This window comes from Nuphar pumila, chromosome 17 (genome assembly GCF_984573655.1).
Source record: "Nuphar pumila chromosome 17, dmNupPumi1.hap1.1, whole genome shotgun sequence".
Classification (NCBI taxonomy): domain Eukaryota; kingdom Viridiplantae; phylum Streptophyta; class Magnoliopsida; order Nymphaeales; family Nymphaeaceae; genus Nuphar; species Nuphar pumila.
In genome coordinates, this window is record NC_143265.1 from 79193770 (window position 1) to 79217627 (window position 23858).

Below are 23858 nucleotides of genomic sequence, written 5' to 3' on the forward strand. Positions count from 1 at the left end.
CAGGATTTTGGTTTTGACACCCTACTTCTATAGTTTTTGCAGCCGCATGTGATCAGTGAAGCAACTGGTTTTGGGGAGAGTTACGAGTGTCACATTCTTGCTGGATGGTTCACAGAGGGACAATGTGGCTCCGTCTTTTTTCTTATTTACTTTTATATCATTAAAATAACTCTGATAGGTCTTTTGCAATTATTGCTTAAACATTCTTTCTTTCAAATAAATGAATAATGGTATGGTTTGGTATAGATAATAAGTGTAAGCTCTATTGTGGTGTGTGTGGTTATCCAATTGGGAGTGTAATAACCGCAATATTTACATTTAAATTTTTTAGCATTTTAGGAGTAAAATGGGCGGATCTGGGCACGGATCCAAGTTTCGGATCCAGAACCCATATTATAAGATAAACCTATTTAAATATTAAAATACGTAATAAGAAAAGAAATAAATTAAATATATAAATGAGGTTTTTGGATCCAATTAAGAATCCATAATTTTTATAAGACCCGGATCCAACATGTGGTTGGATCCCGTGTGCGGGTCGCGGGTCAGACTCGGATCCGGCCCACACCCTGTAAAAAGGATACAAGGGCTGCCCGATAAAAACAAAGGGGGAACCCCCCCCACCCCCCCGATAAGTCGCTGGTTAGGGTTCTTTTGAACCCTAACATTTGGAAATGGGGGGGGGAAGCCGAAGCCGCCGGGCTTCTTTCCTTTTTGGAAGGTCACCCACCTACAAAGGGGGACCCCGAACCCTTTCGTCTCCCTCTCTCGCTGTCCCATTCTCTCTCTCTCACTCTCTTCTACCTTTCTAAACCTCAAAGCTCCCTCCGATCCCAGGCCGCAGCTCGAGACCTGACAGTGAAGAGCCGACCTCGCCGGTGGTGGTGCTGTCCAGGCCGACCGACCCCTCTCGTGGATGCCGCAACACCCTCGCCGGATAATGGTAGGGTTTCTGTGATTTTTTTTTCCAGGTTAATCATGGGTTGGTGGGGTGCGGGATGTCCAAAACCCAAATCGACTGATTTAAAAAAAAAAGAAAGGGGGTTTTGTTGCCAGACAGTTAATAAGATCGGAGATTGGGGGAGACTGTTTTGTTTTTAACCGATTGGGTGTGCTGCTTGAAGATTTACCCTTCATTCTCGGATTAGCTACTTTGACCGAAATTTAGATGGAAAAATCTATTTTCTTTTTTATTGAAAACCCTAGTTTGAATCAGGTTTTCTTGACCTTGGTATTGAAAGCTCTAACTAAGAGTCGGTGGGTCTTTTGCAATCCTTTCAAGTCTGAAATGTGTATGACTGTTTCAAATTAGGGTTGATATTGCATTAAATCATAGCTGAAATCATTTTGGATACTTGAATAATGAATACCGCATGCCTTCCATTAATATTTTTCTTTACGGGTAGCATTAATGTCTTACTACTGTGTGTACGGATATGTGTAGGAGTTATTGATTTTACTAATTTAACTTGTGGAAGAACCTACCAGATAGCTGCTTTTGTTGTTGGGTCCAGCCGAGTTATCTGGATCACACCATGGAGGAATGTTTAGCTGTTGGTTGTTCTCTTTTTTTTGTTTTTGTTCAGCATAATACAACATACTGTATTTAATGAGCGGAAATGTTAAATGATACTTAAATTAATATGGCTGAACAGTGTCTAGTTGGATCTAGTGGTTTCTTGCGTAACTTCACATGCTGTGCTATACTTAGTACAGTGATTTGCTAAACCAATAGTTATTGTACATGTCATATTTTAGTGAACTGTAATGTTAAATGATACTTAAATTAATATGGCTGAACAGTGTCTAGTTGGATCTAGTGGTTTCTTGCGTAACTTCACATGCTGTGCTATACTTAGTACAGTAATTGGCTAAACCAATAATTATTGTACATGTTATATTTTAGTGAACTGTAATGTTAAATGATACTTAAATTAATATGGCTGAACAGTATCTAGTTGGATTTATTGGTCTATTGCGTAACCCAGCATGCAATGCTATACTTAATTATTCAAAAAAAAATATATACATTGTAATGATTGGGTGATCTAGTACATTGAATTTCCTGGGATGTGTAACTGAGATAGGTAGAATGGGCTTACAGTTTTATTTTTTTTCTTTTGGCCTGTATTGTGATACACATAAAAAGGTTATGTTTTGGTATGTTGGATTTTAGAATTTCAGTATGCTAGCTGAATGATACCTAGTTGTCACTTCTTTTGTGCACGAACTTTCTTGTGTTTGTATTACTGAAATAAGCTGAATGGGTTTTACAGTCTTTGTTATTAGATTCCACATAAAACTGCAAGTTCTCTTACATTCCAACTTCTACCTTAGAGTAGCAGTAGTACACCAATGATCGTGTGAATTCTTAAGATAATTCCTTGATCTCTTCATGTAGAAAATGAGTAAGACATACCAAAGAAATGTTAGGTATTGATATTGGATATTGCCTGTACTCCGAGTATGTGAATTTCTTTCCTTGGAGCATTGTGAATAGAAAGGAAATAATCTAGTGGTAACCTAAATAGGTAAATGATTAAGTAAGTCATGGTTATCCCTTTCTAGTAGGAGGGGGGTTGTTTGGGAAACCTTGCTCAATGGGCGATACGGCTTAGGTACCTAATGTAGGTACGTGATTTGATTTAATTATATTGGTAAGAAAAATTAAATATTAATTTTTGTGCTTGAACGGTTTAAAGGCACCGGAGTACTCTGAGTGAGTTTATGAAAACAATATGGAAAATGATGGGGTTAATTCATACACTTGGGTAAAATGACTAAGGTTGGGAATCTACTACAGTGATAGTATCGGGGTTGGGGAAAAATGCCCCTACACCCTGAAAGGTTAACTAAATGAAAAGTTTTACTCAATCAGATTCAGGTTTACCTTGGAGAGGGTAATTGGTACAAAACTCCGGGGACATAATTTTTGGTGTCGAGCTAAAGTGACTCGTTGGTCCCCAGTCCTCGGAGTTGGGGGACCCAGACTACCAATTTGTCCTAGGTGGTAGTTCTTTGTTCTTCTGCAGAAGTTAGGGATGCATCCTGTTTTGGTTTTGGCCTTTGGGAGTTTCTCTCGGTCACTGGCCGCTCCCTTGGGATTCCAGTCACAGTTAGAATGTTCGGGTTAATAAAACAACTTTGAATAATATACCCCCGAACGTTCTCTTCTGTGATGGTTGCCTTGACCCGTGTGTACCCGCGGGATAAGAAAAGATAAACTAGAACGGTTAGGTATCACTGTGTTGGAGTCATTAAAGAGACATTTGCATACTTTTTCATCGTGCTTTATATTTGGTGCTTTTGATGAAACGACATCCTAAACTGTGCATATATTAGTTATTTGAATTCATATTATGGATGTTACATAGATGTTATTCATGTTAGTGTAAGTTCGGTTACATAATATGCCTTAATTGCTTAATACCTTACCTGCTTAATTGTTGTAGTTGCGTAATCTACCCTTCTACTTAGATATATGTCTGTTATTACTTTTGCATCGACTTCTTTATGTGTTAGGTATAGACTGAAAATCAAACACGACACCCACATCACATACCTGACACATGATCTACTTGCAAGAATAATTACAGTTTTTCTACTTAGACGTGGTAGTCTAATTCCTATAATTTCTATCATTTTCAGGCACAAGGTAGTTCTATGAGCGATGCGGGATAAGGCGCTGACCAAGACTGATTTATTTGTTCCCTGGCGATCCTACTTTCTTTCTAATTGGAAAATTTAGTTTGAAACTCTGATGTTGGATTCTGTTATTATTGAAATAAAAATAAATGGTGTGGTTTGCTTTTACCTTCCTGTATCGTTCTGAAATACTTAACCCTGGAATCATTTGTTGTTTCCGCTTCAAATAAAAAAAAAATCCTAAAAAATTCTGGGTTTAAATTTCGGGGCGTTATAGGGAGTGAAACTGTAAAGACCCCGGATCTCTGGGAATATTTTCGCATTTGTTTAATTTTTATTTTTTTTTTGCATTTTAAAGGGGTATGAGTTCGGATCGTTACACCAAATGGAGTGGAGAGGCTATTGAACTTAGGCATAAACAATTATAAGATGATCGCTTTTTTAACTTTTTGAATGAGCTTAGGCCCGAATTCGAACAAATTCGATCATCTCTTCTATCCTCTTTCACTTCCCCCTTTCTTGAAGATATAATTACAAAACTAAGTGGGGAAGAGACTCGTATGGGCATAAGAAAAAATAACCCAAGTGTTCTAACAACACCTTCCAACCATGAAGAAAGTGAAGGTGTTAATGCCATTTCAAGACCGGGGAACAACTTAAGAACCTACAAACCTCCCCACTTCAAGAATCAAAGCCAAGGTACAAGTGATCAAGGTGGAAAGAGAGATTATAGCAAGCTTGTGTGCCACTTTTGCAACGAACCGGGGTACATCAAGCCAATTTGTCCAAAGTGGAAGAAGTTGCTTGCTATGACTACCATATCCCAAACTCAAAAGGAAGAGTGCTCCTCATCTTCAAATGAAACTCTCTCGTTACAACAAATTGTGGATGCACTTCAACCCCTTCTTAAAGGAACAATTTTCGGAGCTACCATGTCAACCTCTTCACCTTTCAGTAAGACGTCTTAGCTTTTAGATTCGGGTGCTTCATTTCATATGTCCTCAAGTATTAGTATGTTTTCCGAACACTCAAACAATCTCTCACTATCCTTTGTTTCAACTGCAGATGAAACATCTCTTGAAGTAAAAGGAATTGAAAATTTTAAAAAACAAGGCTTCTTTATCCCAAAACTTAGATTTATACCAAAATTAAACTTAAACTTGCTTTCGGTTTCTCAACTCTCGGATCATGGGTATGATATAAAATTTTCATCTAACAAATGTTGGATACAGAATCTCCGGTCTGGGAGGTTGATTGGGGAAGGCTCTAGGAAGGGAGATCTATACTATGTCGATTCTCTTCAAATTCCAAAGAACCTTTTTTGTAATGTTGTCCAACAAAAGGGTATTAATGTATGACAAGAGAGATTTGGACATCCAAATGTTGTAAATTTTTTTTTACTTACCATTTGGTTTTATGCCTGGAAGATAAACTATGGAAGCTATACATCTTCTTAGACAACTTATTGAGAGAAATAGAGAGGAACAAAGATTTGCATATGGTTTTTATTGATTTGGAGAAGGCTTACGATAGAGTACCTAGGGACGTTCTCTGGTGGACAATGATGAAGAAAGGTGTTTCTCTCAAGTACATTAGTATAATTAAAGATATGTATGAAGGAGTAGTAACCAATGTCCGCACTTGTAGAGGGGTGACAACCAATTTTCCTATAACGGTTGGGTTACATCAAGGATCTGTTTTAAGCCCTTTCCTATTTGCTATAGTGATGGATGAGCTTACGAGATCAATTCAAGAAAATGTGCCGTGGTGTATGTTGTTTGCTGATGATATTGTTTTGATTGATGAGTCTAGAGCTGGGGTTAATGGTAAGTTTGAATTATGGAGACAGACATTGGAAGCAAGAGGTTTTAAGTTGAGTAAGAGTAAGACATAATACATGGAATGTCAATTTAGTAAGCAACGAAGTAGTGATGGGAGTGTAGTGAAGCTTGGTGAGCACGAAATACCGGTGGATGATTCTTTCAAATATTTGGGATCTATCATTCAAAAGTATGGAGAAATTGATGGAGATGTAAATCATAGGATAAAGGTTGGGTGGATGAAATGAAAAAGTGCAACTGGAGTGTTGTGCGATCGTAGAATGCCATTGCGGTTGAAGGGAAAATTTTATAGGACGACTATTAGGCCTGCTTTACTATATAGTACAGAATGTTGGGCTGCCAAGAGACATCATATTCAAAAAATGAGTGTAGCTGAGATGCGTATGCTGAGATGGATGTGTGGAAATACAATAAAAGATAAGATTCAGAACGAAGAGATACGTAAGAAGGTAGGCGTTGCACCCATTGAAAATAAGATGAGAGAGAATCGTTTACGGTGGTTTGGACATATTTGACGAAGGCCTAATGATGCTCCAGTTAGGATGGAGAAATGGGAAAATATATTAGTTAAAAGAGGTCGGGGTAGGCCTAGGAAGACATGGATGGAGGTGATAAGAAAGGATATGAATGCTTTGAACCTCATCGAGGACATGGCATTGGATAGAAATGAATGGAGGAGAAGGATTCATGTGGAAGACCCATAATGATTTTCTTTGTTGGTTCATATCGCCGACCCCAATTGTTTTGGGATGAAGGCGTAGTTGTTGTTGTTGTACTTTTTGTTAAATACTTATGTAAAAGTGATTTCACTTGTAACGATTGTATTCTTGGGAAAATAAAAAAGATACCTTTTTGTCAAAGATCTATGTTTACAACATGACCATTTGAAATTGTCCATTAAGATGTATGAGAACCGACACCAGTTTTATCAAAATGAGGTTTTGCGTATTATGTAATTTTTGTTGACGAGTACACAAGATATTGTTGGATATTTTTTTAAGCACAAATATGAAGTCTTTTCGACTTTCAAAAAATATCATATGATGATTAAAAATCAATTTAATGGAAACCTAAAAATTTTCAGAACTGACTCTAGGGGAGAATACCTTTCAAGTGAATTCAAAATCTATCTTGAAAGTCATGGTATTCTTCATCAAAGATCTTGTCCAAAAACTCCTCAGCAAAATGGATTAGCCGAAAGAAAGTATAGACATATAATAGAGACAACTCGAACCCTTCTTATTTCTCAAAACATCCCAAAAGGTTTTTAGGTCGACGCTGCCTTAACATCTGTCTATCTTATAAATCGACTATCATTTAAAAATTTGAACAAAATCTTGCCTTTCAAAATGTTGTATATCAAAGAACTTGACTGTAGTCGATTGAGAATTTTCGGTTGCAAATGTTTTGTTCTTACTGACAAGAACGACACACTCTCATCGAAAGCCATTGCATGTGCTTTTCTTGGATATTCTGAAACCCCAAAAAGGTTTTAATGTTATGATGTTAAGAATGATAAGTTATATGTTTCCAGAAATGTGAGTTTTCTGAAAAATGTTAATGGTTTTGAGAAAAGTGAATCGTATAAAGAAAATATGTATTATTCCTTTTTATTTATGCTGTTAGCGAAAGATGATGATAGTGATGATGAACTCACTCATAATGATAATGATGATGATAATGAAGATGATGAAAATATTTCCTTCCATCCATCTACCTACCAACACAGTGATGAATGAGCATCGAGAGATCCTATAACATATACTCATAGAGTCAGAAACAAATTTAGAAGTGCAATTGAAAAATACAGTGAACCTAGTGGCTCCACCTCAACAAATGAAGAAAACCTATGAAGAACCGAGAGAAATACAAAGGTGCCTTCTAGGTTCATCTCATATGATTCTTTTACACCTAAACATGGAGCTTGTCTTAGCGCCATTCATTCCTATCTAGATCTCAAAAATTTTGAAGAAGCCAAAAAGAATGATGAATGATTAAGAGCGATGAAATATGAGCTTATAGCTCTCAACAGGGCGAAAATATAGGAATTCCAAGATCTTTCCAAGGGTAAGAAAGCAATCGGGTGTAGATGGGTATTTAAGGTAAAAACTAAGAGTGACGAATCTCTTGAGAGATATAAAGCTCGGCTAGTTGCGAAGGGATATAGTCAAGAATACGAGATTGACTATGAAGAAATATTTGCCCCTGTGGCCCGAATGGTCACTGTCAGATGCCTCATCACTGTTGCCTCAATTAACAAAAGGAACATCTATCAAATGGATATTAAAAACATTTTTTTAAATGATGATCTAAATGAAGAGGGTTGCGGTAGGCCTGTGACAGCTAGCATAAAAACTTAGTCATACCCTATGAATATGAACCAATATGAGAATTTCGTTGGGGCGTTCCCTACTGAGCGACGCGCTGTACTTTATAGGCCCGGAGGCAGTGATAAATGGGCAAGGGTTGCTAGGTCGTTGCCCGGAAGCGACGCGTCACATCGACGCCCGGGTGTGGTGTCAAATAGGCAAGGGTTCCCTCACTTTGTTGGACGGGTGGGGGTAAAGAAGTTAGTCTAAGACCATAAAATTAGGTTAGCCACTTGGAACATAGGATCTTTAACTGGTAAGTTGGTAGAGTTAGTAGATGTTATGTGTAAGAGAAAGATTGATATTTTATGTCTACAAGAGACCAAATGGGTATGTGAGAAAACAAAAGTGATAGAACCTTGGGGATATAAGATTTGGTATACAGGAATAAATAGGAATAGGAATGGAGTAGGGATTGTTATGAGTCGTGAGTTTATAGATAATGCAGTTGAGGTCCGTAGGAAGGGTGATAGGATTTTACTTATTAAATTAGTATTAAGTACGAATATTATTAATATTATTAGTGTTTATGCACCTCAAGTAGGTTTAGATGATTCCATTAAGCGTCAATTTTGGGAAGATTTAGATGGAGTAGTACAAGGGATATCTTATGGAGAAAGGCTTTTCATCGGCGGTGACCTTAATGGGCATGTAGGCATTAGTAGTGATGGATTTGAGAGTATCCATGGAGGCTATGGTATAGGAGAAAGAAACGAAAGTGGAGAAAGGATTTTAGATTTTGGTTTGTCCTATGATATGATCTTAGCAAACACTTGGTTTAGGAAGAGGGAGCCTCACCTAGTAACATTTAAAAGTGGGGTTAATACGAGTCAGATAGATTTTTTCCTACTTAGAAAGAGAGATAGGGGTTGTTGCATCGATGGTAAGGTTATACCGAGAGAAAGTGTAGCTACACAACATAGAGTCTTAATTTTAGATCTTAGAATTAGACAATACCGCAAAAGAGATAGACATATGATAGATCCTAGAATTAAGTGGTGGGCACTGAAAGAAGCTAAACAAGGAATGTTTGTAGAGTGGGTAGTTAAGGAAGTTGATTGGTGTCTCGAGGAGGATTCAGAATCTATGTGGAATAAGATAGCGGGTGGCATGAGAAAGGTGGCTAAGGAGGTATTGGGTGAGTCTATAGGCGGTGCACCGCTAGGTAAGGATACATCGTGGTGGAACGAGGATGTCAAATTAGCTATTAAGGTTAAAAGAGAGTGTTATAGAAATCTAAGTAAAAATCGTGATAATGAGAATTTGGAGAAGTATATGATAGCAAAGAAGGAAGCTAAAAAAGTAGTTCGAAACGTGAGGGATAAGGTATATAAGGAGGTTTATGACAAGTTGGATACCAAAGAGGGTGAGAAGGATATTTATTGGCTTGCAAAGATGAGAGATAGGAAATCGAGGGATCTGGGTATGGTTAGATGTATCAAAGATGAAACGCAAAGGGTTTTAGTCAAAGATGAGGAGATTAAGGAGAGATAGAAAGATTATTTTGATAAGCTATTTAATGAAAGTCATGCTCAGGATCTTGGAGACTTTTCAATTCCTTTTCATGAGATGAATCGTGACTTCATGCACAAGATTCAAAAGAAAGAAATTGCAGAGGCTTTGAAGAAAATGAAATCAAGAAGGGCAGTTGGCCCAGATGGTATACCTATCGAGGCTTGGAAATGCTTGGGAGAGAAAGGTTTAGAATGATTGACAAATCTTTTTAACAAGATTTGGCGGACAAATAAGATGCCTAATGAGTGGAGGAAGAGTACTTTGGTGCCTTTATATAAGAATAAGGGTGATATACAAGATTGCACAAACTATCGTGGTATAAAACTCATGAGTCATACTATGAAACTTTGGGAGAGGGTGATTGAGTCTAGGTTGAGGAAGGTTGTCATGATATCGGAGAATCAATTTGGTTTTATGCCTGGAAGATCAACTATGGAAGCTATACATCTTCTTAGACAACTTATTGAGAGAAATAGAGAGAGGAACAAAGATTTGCATATGGTTTTTATTGATTTGGAGAAGGCTTACGATTGAGTACCTAGGGACGTTCTCTGGTGGACAATGATGAAGAAAAGTGTTTCTCTCAAGTACATTAGTATATTTAAAGATATGTACGAAGGAGTAGTAACCAATGTCCGCACTTGTGGAGGGGTGACAATCAATTTTCCTATAACGGTTGGGTTACATCAAGGATCTGCTTTAAGCCCTTTCCTATTTGCTATAGTGATGGATGAGCTTACGAGATCAATTCAAGAAAATGTGCCGTGGTGTATGTTGTTTGCTGATGATATTGTTTTGATTCATGAGTCTAGAGCTGGGGTTAATGCTAAGTTAGAATTATGGAGACATACATTGGAAGCAAGAGGTTTTAAGTTGAGTAAGAGTAAGACAAAATACATGGAATGTCGATTTAGTAAGCAACGAAGTAGTGATGGGAGTGTAGTGAAGCTTGGTGAGCACGAAATACCGGTGGATGATTCTTTCAAATATTTGGGATCCATCATTCAAAAGTATGGAGAAATTGATGGAGATGTAAATCATAGGATAAAGGTTGGGTGGATGAAATGGAAAAGTGCTACTGGAGTGCTGTGCGATCGTAGAATGCCATTGCGGTTGAAGGGAAAGTTTTATAGGACGACTATTAGACCCGCTTTACTATATGGTACGGAATGTTGGGCTGCCAAGAGACATCATATTCAAAAAATGAGTGTAGCTGAGATGCGTATGCTGAGATGGATGTGTGGAAATACAATAAAAGATAAGATTCAGAACGAAGAGATACGTAAGAAGGTAGGCGTTGCACCCATTGAAAATAAGATGAGAGAGAATAGTTTACGGTGGTTTGGACATATTCGACGAAGGTCTAATGATGCTCCAGTTAGAAGGATGGAGAAATGGGAAAATATATTAGTTAAAAGAGGTCGGGGTAGGCCTAGTAAGACATGGATGGAGGTGATAAGAAAGGATATGAATGCTTTGAACCTCATCGAGGACATGGCATTGGATAGAAATGAATGGAGGAGAAGGATTCATGTGGAAGACCCATAATGATTTTCTTTGTTGGTTCATATCGCCGACCCCAATTGTTTTGGGATGAAGGCGTAGTTGTTGTTGTTGATGATGATCTAAATAAAGAAGTATATATGGATGCTCTGTCAGTAACGAAGACTCCCAAAGGAAAAATGCTTCGTCTTCGAAAAGTACTTTATGGTTTAGAACAAGCCCCAAGGCTTGGTATGATAGATTTAATTCTTTAATGATAGAAAATGGTTTCTCTTCCTGTTTCACTGACACTGATATGTTTGTTAGAAAAACCAATGCAAGGATAGTCATTCTGTTTTTGTATATGGATGAGATGCTAATAATAACTGGAAGTGATACTAAAGGAGTTAAAAGCTTAAAATCAATTTTAAAGGATAGATTTGAAATGCCTGATTCAGGATTTCTAACTTACTTTTTGGGTATTAAAGTGACATACTCTCATAAAGGGTATTTTTTATCCCAAACTAAGCTTGCTTCTGAGATTCTTGACAGGTTAGGTATTACTGATGATAAAGTTTGTGAAACTTCTGCTATAGTAGGAGCCAAAATGAAAATTGATGATGGCATTCCTCTCTCCGATCACACTTCCTACATATAGCTTGTGGGATCATTGATGTATCTGAGTATTACTAGACTAGATATTTCTCATGCAGTTCATACTGCAAGCCAATTTTAACATGCACCAACAACGATTCACATGAGTGTCATTTTGCGGATCATCAGATGCATAAAGGGTACACTAAATAAGGGAGTATTCTTATCATTTTCTTCTGAATTAAAATTAATTGCTTATACCGACTCTGACTGGGGAGATAACCCAATAACCGTCACTCCACCATTGGTTTTTGTGTGTTCTTAGGAGACTCGTTGATCTCATGGAGATGCAAGAAGCAACAAAAAATGTCTCTATTCTCTACTGAAACTGAATATCGAGCCATGACAATTACTACCATGAAAATTGTATGGATTCATCAGCTGTTAGAAGACATGAGGATCAATGTTGAAGGGCCCACCAAGCTATCTTGTGATAACAAGAGTGCAATTTATATTACAAAAAATCATACATTTTATGAGCGGACTAAACACATTGAGATGGACTGTCACTATGTTCGAGAAGCATATCTCAAAGGAGTCATAAATCTTTCGTATGTAACTTCAGAATATCAGTTGACAGATTTTTTCACCAAAGCACTATGTTCTCTGCGGTTCAACTTCCTTCTTGTCCAACTTTTGGTCATCATGCCCTAAGTTTGAGGGGGGGTGTTAAATTGTAATCCATTATCATTGTAATGCTCATATATATTTTTTATATATATGGAGAGATACATATACATATATATTTCATATATATGCACACATATCTATCTAATTATATATATATATATATGCACATGTATCTATCTAATTTTATATATATATATATATATATATATATATATATATATATATCAACCGTATGGGTATTTTAGTCTTTTCTTCTTTTTACGCATATTCATCTTTTTTAATATGTTTGTATATTTTTATTTTTCTCTTATTTCTTTTTAATATATATACTGTGTACCTTGGGGGCCCACATATAGTCGTTGGGCCCCTCCAATGGTCACATTTTTTATCATTGGAGGGTCTCCAACGACTACATGTGGAGCCCCTCCAAGGCCCACTAAATGTTCTATAAATTGAGCCCCTCTCCTTTGTATTTTCTTAAGGCTTTGGGTCGAAGCTTAAGTGTGATCTAATAAAGTTTTTCATTCATTTTTATGCCTTAGTGCATTTGTGAGATATTGTGGGTTGTGCCTTTGTGCACAAGTGTTCTTATTGTGCACTTGTTTTCCATCAAGAACATCGTGTCTTTTTGAAGACACTTTCACAATTTTTTACATATGAAGCAAGTAGGGATATGACATCATCATTGTGCAGCAGTGCTAAGGGGAACATTAGGTGTGAACAGTATACCTTTGCCTCCACGTTCTTGTCCTTGCCTCTTCTAAAGTATCCTTCTCTTTCACGACCATGTGGTACATTAGTAACTAAAACTTCCTGAGGTTCACGAGAGGTATCTACATCAGCACTGAGAGTCATTTCATAATGCAACAATTTGGCCTTTAGATTCTCAAATGTAGGGAGCATATCTGAATACTGCAAAGTGGTGAAAAGAATGTGGTAAGCAGAGCCAAGACATCTTTATCAGAAACCTCGTAACGAACCATGACAAGCTGATAAGTTGTGCTTTTCATCTTATTGAGGTATTCCATAATCGTCATCAAACCTTCAAATTTTGAAATTCCTTTTTTAGAAACATGATCTTGGACTCAAATATCTGAGAATACATCTGAACTAACCTAGTCCAAAGCTGTAGAGTTGTGCAATCATCAGGTACCCCAATGAGTACCTCCAACGATAAAGTTAAGATAATATATGCAATTAAAGCTTGATTTCTCTTCACCCATGAAATAAACTTTGGATTCTTGAAATGAATTGAGGAAATGACAACCTCATTCTCATCAGTGTTCTCCTTGATGATATATTTTGGTTGTGGGATGATTGATCCATCAAGGTGTCCGGAGAGATTTTGACTTCTAATAAAATGAGTTATTTGCCTTTTCCAAGCTAAAAAGTTGGAATTGTTTAATTTTTCAGAAGCCTTGAGGTAAGAAGGTAGATGAGAGGGACGGCTGAGAAGTTGAATCCATGAAAGATATGAAACAATGGAAATACTTAATCAATCACATCAATGCTAACAAAGTTGGCGCATCAATGCAAATAAAGCTGGACCAACCTTTTTTTTTGGTCATGAAACTAGGCATATATGAGTCACGTGCTGTTCAGAAACCCACAGTTCCTGATATAAAAAATCCTTTTTTTATATCAAAGGCCAAAGAGTGCCGTGATGATGAAGCGGAAATAAGCAAATCAGATTTTCTGTAATCTTATTTCAGATATGAAAATCTGGATAAGAAATTGTTTAAAAACAGATTTCAGATCCGTAAAGTTGAAACAACATGGTAGGAATTTAAAAGAAACAAGAAGATCTCAAGTGTGCGACGTCAAACAAGAAAAGAAGTGAAGAAAGGAATATTGACGTCAATGAAGAACCAGTAATATATGCTTAATCATATGACAACAACACAAAGAAGATTGATAACAAAAAATAATAGGATAATGGAAGAAAACAAGAGGAAGAAGAAAGAGATGAAAAAACTTGGAGAAGCAAGGTATGAAACCCAAGATCTCTTAGAACGTACCTCAATGGATCAAATCGATCTCCAACTCTGATACCATAATAAATATGGCACCTTTCAATGTCCAGAACACTCTCAAGAAGTTGAAATAAAAAAGAAAAACAGGGGTTGCTGCTGAACCGATTCCCAATGACTCAATGAGGAACCCTGAGATAGGATGCTCTTATTTATAGAGTATGAGATATAGTCCTTTCTTTACTACAATACCTATTTCCTTATGCTGAAATACAAAGGTATATTTCCTTATACAATAGGGAAACTGAATAAAAAAGGAAACAACAATTATAAGGAGACCACACAAACTAGGAAACATGATCTCCTATTCACGTTGGATCTGGGTACTGGATCTGGACGTTATCTCTTGATACCCACCTCCGTCCTGCCATGTGGGATTCCTGTTTAATTGAATTGTTTATCCGTGACTTGAAGCTTTTTATTATTTTCTTTTAACTTCTGATATATTTCTTTTAATTTTTCTTAGGAATCTAACTTAGCCAACACAGGTCCAATGATCTATACCTGGGCATGGGGATGTTTACAGTTTATATTTGGATCTTTCAAGGCTTGAAAATTGACGTCTTAGAATTCTCGTAAATATTCAAGCATCCAAAAATCATATTTTTTTGTTGAAAATACATGATCCGACAGTTGTTTCCTAGCAAATGGACCACACCAAATGCATCTGTGTTCTAGTGACTCTCTCTATATATATATTGTGCGTGTATGCATGTGTGTCAATATGCATGTCATAACTCAACTTTCTAAGCGTACTAACTGGTACACTTCTTTGTTTCAATTTTTCAAAGGAACTTGTTATGATTCTTTGTCATAAAGGAACAGCTTCTAATCTCTATGGCTGATGTTCAGTTTCATTTTTGTTAGTCTGAGTTAAGGGGACATCCTTGTCTGGTGCAGATGATAAGAATCTGCTAATATAATTGAAAACGAAGAATTTCCCAGCTGGTATCTTGCTTGTTGGCATCGATTAGGCTTTATTTATCTTGATATGCTCCATGTAAGTTGATCATTGTTGCTGGCAAGGGTGTTCACATTATATCAATCATTGGATGAATGTGAATCTTGATGTTTAATATTAGATGCTGATGTAATTGATCCTTAGTACCTCAATACACGTCACTTATATTATCTTTTAGCAAATTTGCTGTTCCTGCATGCTAGAAGTTTCAAAATTTCCCCTAAAATTATATGATGGAGCTTCTTGACATTGCTGGGTAACTAATTGGACATGGTGGCCCACATGAAAGCTAGGTATTGGGTCTATGACACTGCATGAGATGTGTTATTCTTTTTCAGTTCTAATTTAGATGATTTTATGAGGGCTTTGTCCATCAATATTATAATCATTAAAAAGTATTGCTGTTTCTATTTACAGGACAGCCATTGTGGTATATCAGCTTTTCTATCAAATGGTGCTTGGCCAGACTTTTAATACAGCTTCAGTAATCAAATTTCTATCACAAGTTTCTCTTGGAGCGTATGTACCATTAACTTTAATTTGGATATTTACGGTCAAATATGATGCTGGTGATGGAACTCTCCTTGTGATTCAGTGTAGCTGTTGGTCTTGCTTTTGGGATAGCATCTGTTTTGTGGCTGGGGTTTATTTTCAATGACACTGTCATAGAAATCACACTGACACTGGCTGTTAGCTACATTGCTTACTTCACTGTAAGATTCTATCCATCTTCATGTATACATATATACCTATGCCACTTGTTGCTTGAACTTCTATTGATGATGAACACATTTCAGGTCTTCATTATGGTGCTTATAATCTATTTATTTCATGGTTAATAATTCATAGAATCTGATGCTTTGTTGGTATCATAAGTTCATTATGTGTGTTGTGATGAAGTTTATCTTAATTCACTTTGGAGGCAATGTAGCTTTTGTGGATAAATCACCTTTGTTGTACTCGTTATGCAAAATTTGACTGAATGTGTCCACAGGTTGCAGTATCATTTCCTATTTGATCCCCTTTAAAATTCAATAGTCGAGGTTGTGATCGGATTTGTTCATTAAATGGAATTTATTTGATAGATTTCTTATGTACCATAGGTGCTATATTGGATTTGAATCAGAGCTCACTGAACTTGATGGTGATAGGCATTTTCTAGCGCTTAAATTGGACTGATTGTTAGACTGGATGTTCAGCGACTTATTTGTATTTCTACATGTAGGCATCCTTGTAATTCTATCCATTGTTTGGATATTCTCATATTATTGTTAATCAGTGGCATCTTTGTAATTTGGAATATCTTATATAAATATAATAGAAGATGTCCAGCCTCCCCCCAATTTGGTTGGGCAGTTATTACCCTAAATCTCTTCTCCTTTATCCTCTTTTTTTATCTTCCTCTTTGCCTATTTTCTTGCTTACACATAAATTCCATTTTGGGATTTTTGTTGCTGTAGCCAAGACTGTTATGAAGTTTGTGATAATTTTGTTTAGTAAAGGCTTTTTGTTTCTTATCACATCTTGCTTAATTGCTTTTGCACATGCATTTATGGTCTTCCATCACTTGTTTTAATAATTAGGTGAAGGTTTCTCAACTGTCATTGAAATGAGTCCATTTATTGCTTGAAGATGAAACTTCATGATAAAATGCTTGATACTTCCCTGGTAGATTTTTATTGCAGTCCAATAAAACTAGTTATGTGTTTATATAGATTTTGACTTTCAAAATCCCATGTTTATGGCCTATCTGTTAAAAGTGTGACCGCTCTTATTTTCTAGGCTGACAAGGGAGCTGATGTTTCCGGTGTCTTGACAGTAATGACATTAGGGATGTAAGTGAAATTGTTTCAGCGTTCGTCCATTAATTTGCCAAGCTGTTCAACAGTGTGTTTGCCTTTTCTTCAGGTTTTATTCTGCAGTTGCTAGAACAGCTTTTAAGGGTGACAGCCAGCAGAGCTTGCATCATTTCTGGTAATGCATCTAAAACACTGTGCAGTCTATGATGTGTTCTTTGCCATAAACTGTGCACTGAGTGCACATTAGGGTAGCATTTGTCAATGACATCTCTTTTGGAATTTTTTTATTGGCAGAATTTACCAAGAAGTGTTCATTAGTAATGAATTAATATCGATTTGTAATCTGAAAAACCAATATAAACATTCTAGACTTCTAGTAATGAATACACATACATGATGTGTATGTGTGTGTGTGTATATATATATATATATATATATATATATATATATATATATATATATATATATATAGAGAGAGAGAGAGAGAGAGAGAGAGAGAGAGAGAGAGAGAGAGAGAGAGAGCTGCTAACCACTTTTGTAGCCAACCAGGCTTTCAAAGGGTTTTTCCCACGTATTACTTAAATCTGACCGTACAGATGTCTTTGGCACGGTCGATTTACTAGGAAACAACACTTGGATCATGTTTTTTTGATGGAAAAATTGATTTTTTAAGCCTTGAATATTTAGGAAAATCCTAGACCAACAACAAACAACAACAACAACTACGCCTTCATCCCAAAACAATTGGGGTCAGCGATATGAACCAAAAAAGAAATTCATTTTGGGTCTTCCACATGAATCCTTTTCCTCCAATCATTTCTATCCAACGCCATGTCCTCGGTGAGGTTCAAAGCATTCATATCCTTTCCTATCATCTCCATCCAAGTCTTCCTAGGCCTACCCCGACCTCTTTTAACTAATATATTTTCCCATTTCTCCAACCTTCTAACTGGAGCATCATTAGGCCTTCGCCGAATATGTCCAAACCACCGTAAACGATTCTCTCGCATCTTATTTTCAATGGGTGCAACACCTACCTTCTTACTTATCTCTTCGTTCCGAATCTTATCTTTTATTCTATTTCCACACATCCATCTAAGCATCCGCATCTCAGCTACACTCATTTTTTGAATATGATGTCGCTTGGCAGCCCAACATTCCGTACCATATAGTAAAGCGGGTCTAATAGTCGTCCTATAAAACTTTCCCTTCAACCGCAATGGCATTCTACGATCGCACAACACTCCAGTAGCACTTTTCCATTTCATCCACCCAACCTTTATCCTATGATTTACATCTCCATCAATTTCTCCATACTTTTGAATGATGGATCCCAAATATTTGAAATAATCATTCACCGGTATATCTTGCTCACCAAGCTTCACTACACTCCCATCACTACTTCGTTGCTTACTAAACCGACATTCCATATATTCAGTCTTACTCTTAATCAACTTAAAACCTCTAGCTTCCAATGTCTGTCTCCATAATTCTAACTTAGCATTAACCCCAGCTCTAGACTCATCAATCAAAACAATATCATCAGCAAACAACATACACCACGGTACATTTTCTTGAATTGATCTCGTAAGCTCATCCATCACTATAGCAAATAGGAAAGGGCTTAAAGCAGATCCTTGATGTAACCCAACCGTTATCGGAAAATTGGTTGTCACCCCTCCACAAGTGCGGACATTGGTTACTACTCCTTCATACATATCTTTAATTATACTAATGTACTTGAGAGAAACACCTTTCTTCATCATTGTCCACCAGAGAACGTCCCTAGGTACTCTATCGTATGCCTTCTCTAAATCAATAAAAACCATATGCAAATCTTTGTTCCTCTCTCTATATCTTTCAATAAGTTGTCTAAGAAGATGTATAGCTTCCATAGTTGATCTTCCAGGCATAAAACCAAATTGATTCTCCGATATCATGACAACCTTCCTCAACCTAGACTCAATCACCCTCTCCCAAAGTTTCATAGTATGACTCATGAGTTTTATACCACGATAGTTTGTGCAATCTTGTATATCACCCTTATTCTTATATAAAGGCACCAAAGTACTCTTCCTCCACTCATTAGGCATCTTTTTTGTTCGCCAAATCAAGTTAAAAAGATTTGTCAACCATTCTAAACCTTTCTCTCCCAAGCATTTCCAAGCCTCGATAGGTATACCATCTGGGCCAACTGCCCTTCTTGATTTCATTTTCTTCAAAGCCTCTGCAATCTCTTTCTTTTGAATCTTGCGCATGAAGTCACGATTTATCTCATGAAAAGGAATGGAGAAGTCTCCAAGATCTTGAGCATGACTATCATTAAATAGCTTATCAAAATAATCTTTCCATCTCTCCTTAATCTCCTCATCTTTGACTAAAACCCTTTGCGTTTCATCTTTGATACATCTAACCATACCCAAATCCTTCGATTTCCTATCTCTCATCTTTGCAAGCCTATAAATATCCTTCTCGCCTTCTTTGGTATCCAACTTGTCATAAACCTCCTTATATACCTTAGCCCTCGCGTTTCGAACAACTTTTTTAGCTTCCTTCTTTGCTATCATATACTTCTTCAAATTCTCATTATCACGACTCTTACTTAGATTTCTATAACACTCTCTTTTAACCTTAATAGCTAATTTGACATCCTCGTTCCACCACGATGTATCCTTACCTAGTGGTGCACCGCCTTTAGACTCACCCAATACCTCCTTAGCTACTTTTTTCATACCACCCGCTATCTTATTCCACATTGATTCTGAATCCTCCTCGAGACACCAATCAACTTCCTTAACTACCTGCTCTACAAACATTCCTTGTTTAGCTTCTTTCAGTGCCCACCACTTAATTCTAGGATCTATCCTATGTCTATCCCTTTTGCGGCATTGTCTAATTCTAAGATCTAAAATTAAGACTGTATGTTGTGTAGCTACACTTTCTCCTGGTATAACCTTACAATCGATGCAACAACCCCTATCTCTCTTTCTAAGTAGGAAAAAATCTATCTGACTCGTATTAACCCCACTTTTAAATGTTACTAGGTGAGGCTCCCTCTTCCTAAACCAAGTGTTTGCTAAGATCATATCATAGGACAAACAAAAATCTAAAATCCTTTCTCCACTTTCATTTCTTTCTCCTATACCATAGCCTCCATGGATATTCTCAAATCCATCCCTACTAATGCCTACATGTCCATTAAGGTCACCGCCGATGAAAAGCTTTTCTCCATAAGATGTCTCTTGTACTACTCCATCTAAATCTTTCCAAAATTGATGCTTAATTGAATCATCTAAACCTACTTGAGGTGCATAAACACTAATAATATTAATAATATCCGTACCTAATACTAATTTAATAAGTAAAATTCTATCACCCTTCCTACGGACCTCAACTACATTATCTATAAACTGACGACTCATAACAATCCCTACTCCATTCCTATTCCTATTTATTCCTGTATACCAAATCTTATATCCCCAAGGTTCTATCACTTTAGCTTTCTCACCTACCCATTTGGTCTCTTGAAGACATAAAATATCAATCTTTCTCCTACACATAACATCTACTAACTCTACCAACTTACCAGTTAAAGACCCTATGTTCCAAGTGGCTAACCTAATTTTATGGTCTTGGACTAACTTCTTTACCCCCACCCGTCCAACAAAGTGAGGGAACCCTTGCCTATTTGACACCACACCCGGGCGCCGGTGTGACGCGTCGCTTCTGGGCGACGACCTAGCAACCCTTGCACATTTATCACTGCCTCCGGGCCTAGAGAGTACAGCGCGTCGTTCAGTAGGGAACGCCCCAACGAAATTCTCATATTGGTTCATTTTCATAGGATATGACAAAGTTTTTATGCTGGCTGTCACATGCCTACCGCAACCCTCCTCCTTTATCCGGGCTTGGGATCGGCAGTGTATAACTACACAGGCGGAGTTAAAAAGAGAGTGTAACACGAGGACTTCCCAGGAGGTCACCCATCCCAGTACTACTCTCGCCCAAGCACGCTTAACTTCGGAGTTCTGATGGGATCCGGTGCTTTAGTGCTGGTATGATCGCACCTAGACCATTGATTTTTTAAATCTTATAAAACCTACCTGTGTAGTAGAATCGGATAATCCAAGAGTTGATTCCTATAAAATCAAGGATGTGGAACACATCTGTACGGTCAGATTTAAGGAAAACATGGAAAACCCTTCGAAAGCCCGGTTAGCTAGAAAAGTGGTTAGCAGATACCACCTTATCATCTCTCTCTCTCTCTCTATATATATATATATATATAACAGGTGAGAAATTGCAATCCTTTTGTTTTGTTCAAGATGGCCTAGACAGATCACTGGTGTCCAGGACATATAACTGATGTCTTTATTGTTCCACAAGAATTTTACTTACCTTCTTTTTGACCAGAAGATTGATCATATTTCCATTATAAAATATATTTAATTCAGGAGTTATTGGTCTTTGGTGCAGAAATAGTTATCTTGACGATTGAATCTGTTTTATGTGGTGTTAGTATTTCATAGCATGTCTTGATGATTGAAAAGTTCGATGTATCATTAATATACCATAAGATAACATTAATTAACTTAATGTTGCTGAACGCAAGCTTGGAAAGAAAAACTTGTACCTCTCTGTATTCAATAACTGTTGTTGCCACCTTATTGGATATAAGCATCATACTCTGCACTGTACAAATATAATACATGCACATAGAAATACATGCATGTTGATAAATCTGCATTGAAATTCATGCCCTGTACAAAGGAAGAGAGTAAGACAAGATGAGGAAGATAGATAGATGTGAGGCACCCAAGAAGCCATTCCATGCTCTCTTAGTGTTTGGATGTTCCTTGCATTAATTAATATCAAACTAAAAAAATATATACAACTATTATAAGTGCCAAATATTAGGTACCTAACTCGAATTATGCTTGGGACAAATGAAAATTGTGGGAAATTGGAAGGAAAATGGAGAAGTATAGGGGATGGCTAGCTTGGGTGAAGGGATTAATGGAGGAAGGTGGGTGAGAAATGAAGTTTATTCTCCTAAACTTATGATGGAGGCTAGGGATAAATGCCAATTCCTCAATTAGAAGTGAGGAACCTCCCCAAGAGAACTCTCAAGTGAGGGAACTCTCAATTTTATTGCAAAAGCAAGAGATAGCAAGACATGGAATGAGAGATTACAAGGGTCTTCACCTATTTATAGTTTGAGGTGAGGCAAACATAGATTTGGATCTTGCTCATTATTGATCCAATCCAAGTACAAAACAATTTAAAGCAATCTAAGTACCATAAGTGGACCCAAATGGATCGGGTCATGCTCCGGCTCGGCGTGCTCCTATCAGTATACCTTCAAGCATCTGGTTTGAACACCTCCCTAAACTGCATATGGATGAAAACCATAGCAAATTGCTTTTCAAAATAAATGTTGACTAGCAACTCGAGGCTTTGTAAACAAATCAGTCACTTCATTCTTTGCACAAATAAATATAGGTGGCACTTATCTTCCATCCTTTCTGCAATAAAATGTTGGTCTAGCTTCATATGTTTCGGTCTATGTCATATAGGTTGTAACACCCAAAAAATCCGGGACTTGAAACTTTTTATGAAAATGTGAAAAGCTTTGTAATCATTTGTTTATCAGAGTTTTTAAATAATAATTCAACGGAAAATGGTGTTTGAAATGGTTAGTCATTGGACCTTGGTGCATTACAGCGCAAATTTTCTCTTGCACAACGGATTTGCAACACCGTATATTTAAGAAATCAAATAGATTATGAAAATGCAATTTTTAATAGTTTAAGACTTGTGCAAAGAAGAGTTTTTCAGGAAAACTTTTATGCAAATTTACCGAAATATCCTCGGGAGCGAAACATCTTCTTAGACAACTTATTGCCTGAAAGATCAACTATGGAAGCTATACATCTTCTTAGACAACTTATTGAGAGAAATAGACATAGGAACAAAGATTTGCATATGATTTTTATTGATTTGGAGAAGGCATACGATAGAGTACCTAGGGGACGTTCTCTGGTGGACAATGATGAAGAAAGGTGTTTCTCTCAAGTACATTAGTATAATTAAAGATATTTATGAAGGAGTAGTAACCAATGTCCGCACTTGTGGATGGGTCACAACCAATTTCCCTATAACGGTTGGGTTACATCAAGGATCTTCTTTAAGCCCTTTCCTATTTGCTATAGTGATGGATGAGCTTAAGAGATCAATTCAAGAAAATATGTTGTGGTGTATGTTGTTTGCTGATGATATTGTTTTGATTGATGAGTCTAGAGCTGAGGTTAATGCTAAGTTAGAATTATGGAGACACACATTGGAAGCAAGCGGTTTTAAGTTGAGTAAGAGTAAGACAAAATATATGGAATGTCGGTTTAGTAAGCAACGAAGTAGTGATGGGAGTGTAGTGAAGCTTGGTGAGTAAGAAATACCGGCGGATGATTGTTTCAAATATTTGGGATCTATAATTCAAAAGTCCGAAGAAATTGATGGAGATGTAAATCATAGGATAAAGGTGTTAAATTATGTATATATAAATATATATATACATATACTTATATATATATACATTCGTATATATATATATATATATAAGTATATATACGTATATATGTATATATACATAATATTGCCCTTTTTATTTTGTATAAACCAAAAACCCGATAGGGGTGTTTTGGTAATTCCAAATGTACCTTTTTCTTTTTTACCTTTTTCTCTTTTCTCCTTTTTCTTTTTTCTTTTATTTTTTGTCTTTTTGCTTTTTGGAATCATAAAGGGGCCCCACCCATCTAGTCGTTGGGGCCCCAACAGTCATATTTATGACCGTTGGGGCTCCCAACGACTAGAAGGGAGCCCCCTTTATCGGTCCTCTTTAGTGCTTCCCTCCTCTATATAAAGAGGAGGTTCCC

The 23858-nt window shown here is 36.9% G+C and overlaps 1 protein-coding gene and 1 non-coding gene across 3 annotated transcripts in view; one reads left to right on the forward strand and one right to left on the reverse strand.

The window, feature by feature from the left end:
- SOS1 (sodium proton exchanger, putative (NHX7) (SOS1)) overlaps positions 1-23858 on the forward strand; it is a 204677-nt gene that overhangs the window by 32888 nt on the left and 147931 nt on the right. For both annotated transcript variants that reach the window (XM_089992855.1, XM_089992856.1), the window contains exons 6-9: positions 15545-15646; positions 15723-15840; positions 16910-16962; positions 17036-17101. In XM_089992855.1, the coding sequence (XP_089848981.1) occupies positions 15545-15646; positions 15723-15840; positions 16910-16962; positions 17036-17101 (339 nt within the window). The remainder of the gene's footprint in view (positions 1-15544; positions 15647-15722; positions 15841-16909; positions 16963-17035; positions 17102-23858) is intronic.
- LOC149812385 (5S ribosomal RNA) lies at positions 20877-20995 on the reverse strand. Its single transcript, XR_016428669.1, has one exon. It is a non-coding gene; the product is annotated as a 5S ribosomal RNA (ribosomal RNA).